This window comes from Mesitornis unicolor, unplaced genomic scaffold, assembly GCF_000695765.1.
Source record: "Mesitornis unicolor isolate BGI_N332 unplaced genomic scaffold, ASM69576v1 scaffold12532, whole genome shotgun sequence".
Taxonomy (NCBI): domain Eukaryota; kingdom Metazoa; phylum Chordata; class Aves; order Mesitornithiformes; family Mesitornithidae; genus Mesitornis; species Mesitornis unicolor.
In genome coordinates, this window is record NW_010171264.1 from 14,033 (window position 1) to 16,605 (window position 2,573).

General features: G+C 51.1%; 1 protein-coding gene across 1 annotated transcript; it reads right to left on the reverse strand.

Moving 5' to 3' along the window:
• Positions 1-678: 678 nt before the first annotated feature.
• LOC104537177 (cbp/p300-interacting transactivator 3-like) lies at positions 679-2,538 on the reverse strand. The gene is given in 2 exon segments (XM_010179984.1): positions 679-2,388; positions 2,391-2,538. Coding segments are annotated over 2 exon segments (603 nt in total). The 5' UTR covers positions 2,533-2,538; the 3' UTR covers positions 679-1,927.
• Positions 2,539-2,573: the final 35 nt, after the last annotated feature.

Consider the following 2,573-nt stretch of genomic DNA (forward strand, 5'->3'; position numbering starts at 1 on the left):
CGTAGTGCTGGCCACCCAAGCAGGGCTCTCTCAACTGCAACATAAGCCCTGTCATTTACTTTTTTTACCACCTCTCCAGATTGCGCAGGCATAATCACCAAAAAGACAGGACAGGACTCAACACTTGCTCTTGAGTTGTGCAAGAACAACACAGGCAATCCAAACTGTGGTCAAAGTTATCCAGACACTCCAGTGCCAGCATCCACAGCCCCAGTGATACAGGGCAGGAAAGGGACTCAATATTCCTAAACTCTGCAAAAGAGCTGGCTGGGAATGCTTTAAAAAAAAAGAAAAAACCAAGCTCTGGAAGAGTAGATCAAAGGTTGTCTTGATTTTTAGAGCCTTCATGGTACAGAAAACTGCAGCATAGAGTTCCTCGCAGGGCTGCAATCGAGCTGAGAGAAGTGCAAGGCTCAGCCTGCAGCAGGGCTGCGAGGAACCAATGCTGCCAGGGCAGCACCATCCACATCGGGAGTTTTCCCCTCGGTACAGAGAAGGAGCATCTCACCCTCCCAGCCACACTTTGAGGATTGACTTAGTCCAAGCGCTAAACTAGAAACACAACCCTTACGGCATTGGTGTCAGTAGTGTCTGGATCCACAGTCCACCATAACAAACACTTCCCGACACCGCACTGCACCTGGGCTAGAGACAGGCACTGAACAAATGCAGACGGGAGATGGTTCAGCTTTTATTTGCAAATTCATCTGTACATTCTCGCTGGCTGCTGAGTGGCAGCCGCCAGAGCCGGCAGCAGCAGGGGGCAGCAGCACCCAGGAGTTAACGAGAGCTTTCCACAGCGCCTGGAAACAAGAGGCCGCAGAGGAAACAAAACCCCGCCGGCTTCTACATTTAACCTCTTCTGAGTAAGGGAATTAGAAATCGAGTCATCTTTATCACATTCAGAAAGGTGTTGGATTTACAGTCCTATTCGTTCGGCACCAAGATCTCGGGTTGAAGTGACCATCTGCAGAGCAGCTTGAAAACCACCCCAGGCTTTCTTTTTGTGAAGCCAGCATCTTAAAGCTGCAGTACTCTCCATGCATCCTTCCCAGCAGTCCCAAAGCCAAACAACAAAAGAAGCCCTTCCAAATAAATAATCATAGGAAAATAAATAAGATTAGATCTGGAATATACAGTTACATGGTCTTTATTTGGTTTCAGAGGTGGAAAAAAAGTGGAGCTAGACTGCAGCTTTAAGCCTTATGCCTGAATCAACCTCAAACACTTTGTGAATTTTACAGTTGATTCGCTGTACAGGTCGGAGATCCCAAGTTCCACAGAGATGAACAGTTAGGCACATACGCACACCATTCCCCAAGGCATTCTTTATTTTGCTCAGCCAGTTAAAAAAAAAGCCCGCTGGAGGGGAAGTGCCCCCTTTCCGAGCTGAACAGACAAGACTGAAGATCTATTCACTGCCACAGTAAAAAGTCCCAACAGATATCTAACCCCACCCACGTCTGCAAGGGGAAACTGGTTCAAACCATGCACCAGGGAGACCATCCTCTCTCAGGAGATCCTTTAACTTCACTGGCACCACAGAACCCTTGAGCAAATCTAGCTACCAGGAGGGCTGCCAGCTGCCCATCGCTTCCTGCACTCAAAGCCTAGTTGTGGAAAGTCATAAGTCCATTATTTCTACTTAAGCCAGAAATCCTGTTAATGCCATTTAGAGGCAGCTCTACAGCAAGAGCTCTTGATCTGCTGTTTGGGGTACACATGCCTTCTCTAGAAACTCCCAATTGAAAAAAAACACAGGAGAGAAAAGCAATCCATTGCAAGCCAGTGTCCGACGATTGTCTCTTTGGGGAGGTCAGGAGTCCAGGACAGGGCATGGCAGGGGAAGGGAGGAGGACGGCAGATGGAGAAGGAAGTTAGAAACAAACTCAAAACCACCAAGACACAAGGAGGAGCTCAAAGCCCCTCAACAGCTGATGGCACTGGGTTGCTGTTTGCTAACAAAGTCTGAAATGAAGTCGAACTCGTTCTGTCCCAAGAATAGCTCTGGCAGCTCCTGAATCCGGTCCAATCCCAGTTCCAGGACAAGGGATGTCAAGACCTCCTCATCTATGAGATCCGTGTCCATAACGTTCAAGGTCAGTGCTGGTGAGGGCATATGCTGCATGCCTGGGTGCTGGCTTGGCCCCACTCTGTACTGCTGGGCACCAGCCCCCATGGGCCCGTTGCTCATACCCAGCGGGTGGCCCTGGTACTGGGTGTTGAGTTTTTGTAGGTGCATGCTAGCCATTAGCTGCTGGGTGCCCACCGGCGCCATGTACTGCTGCTGCTGACTCGGACCATTGAACATCATCGCGTTCTGCATCTGGTGGTGGCCCATCTGTCCGCTGAGGTTGGGTCTCGGCCTCATAGCACCATCCATACCAAGGGCATCATCTGACCGGTGGCCGGCAGCGTCCTCAGCACATGCTGCCCGTGCTGCGGGGGTCCCTGCAGCCCGCTCACCCCCATGCGGTAGCTCTGCAGCCCGGTGCCACCGTGGCTCATGGACATCATCATGTGCTCAGCCATGGCTCCAGGCCCCTGCAAGGCGACACACGGCTCAGGGCAGG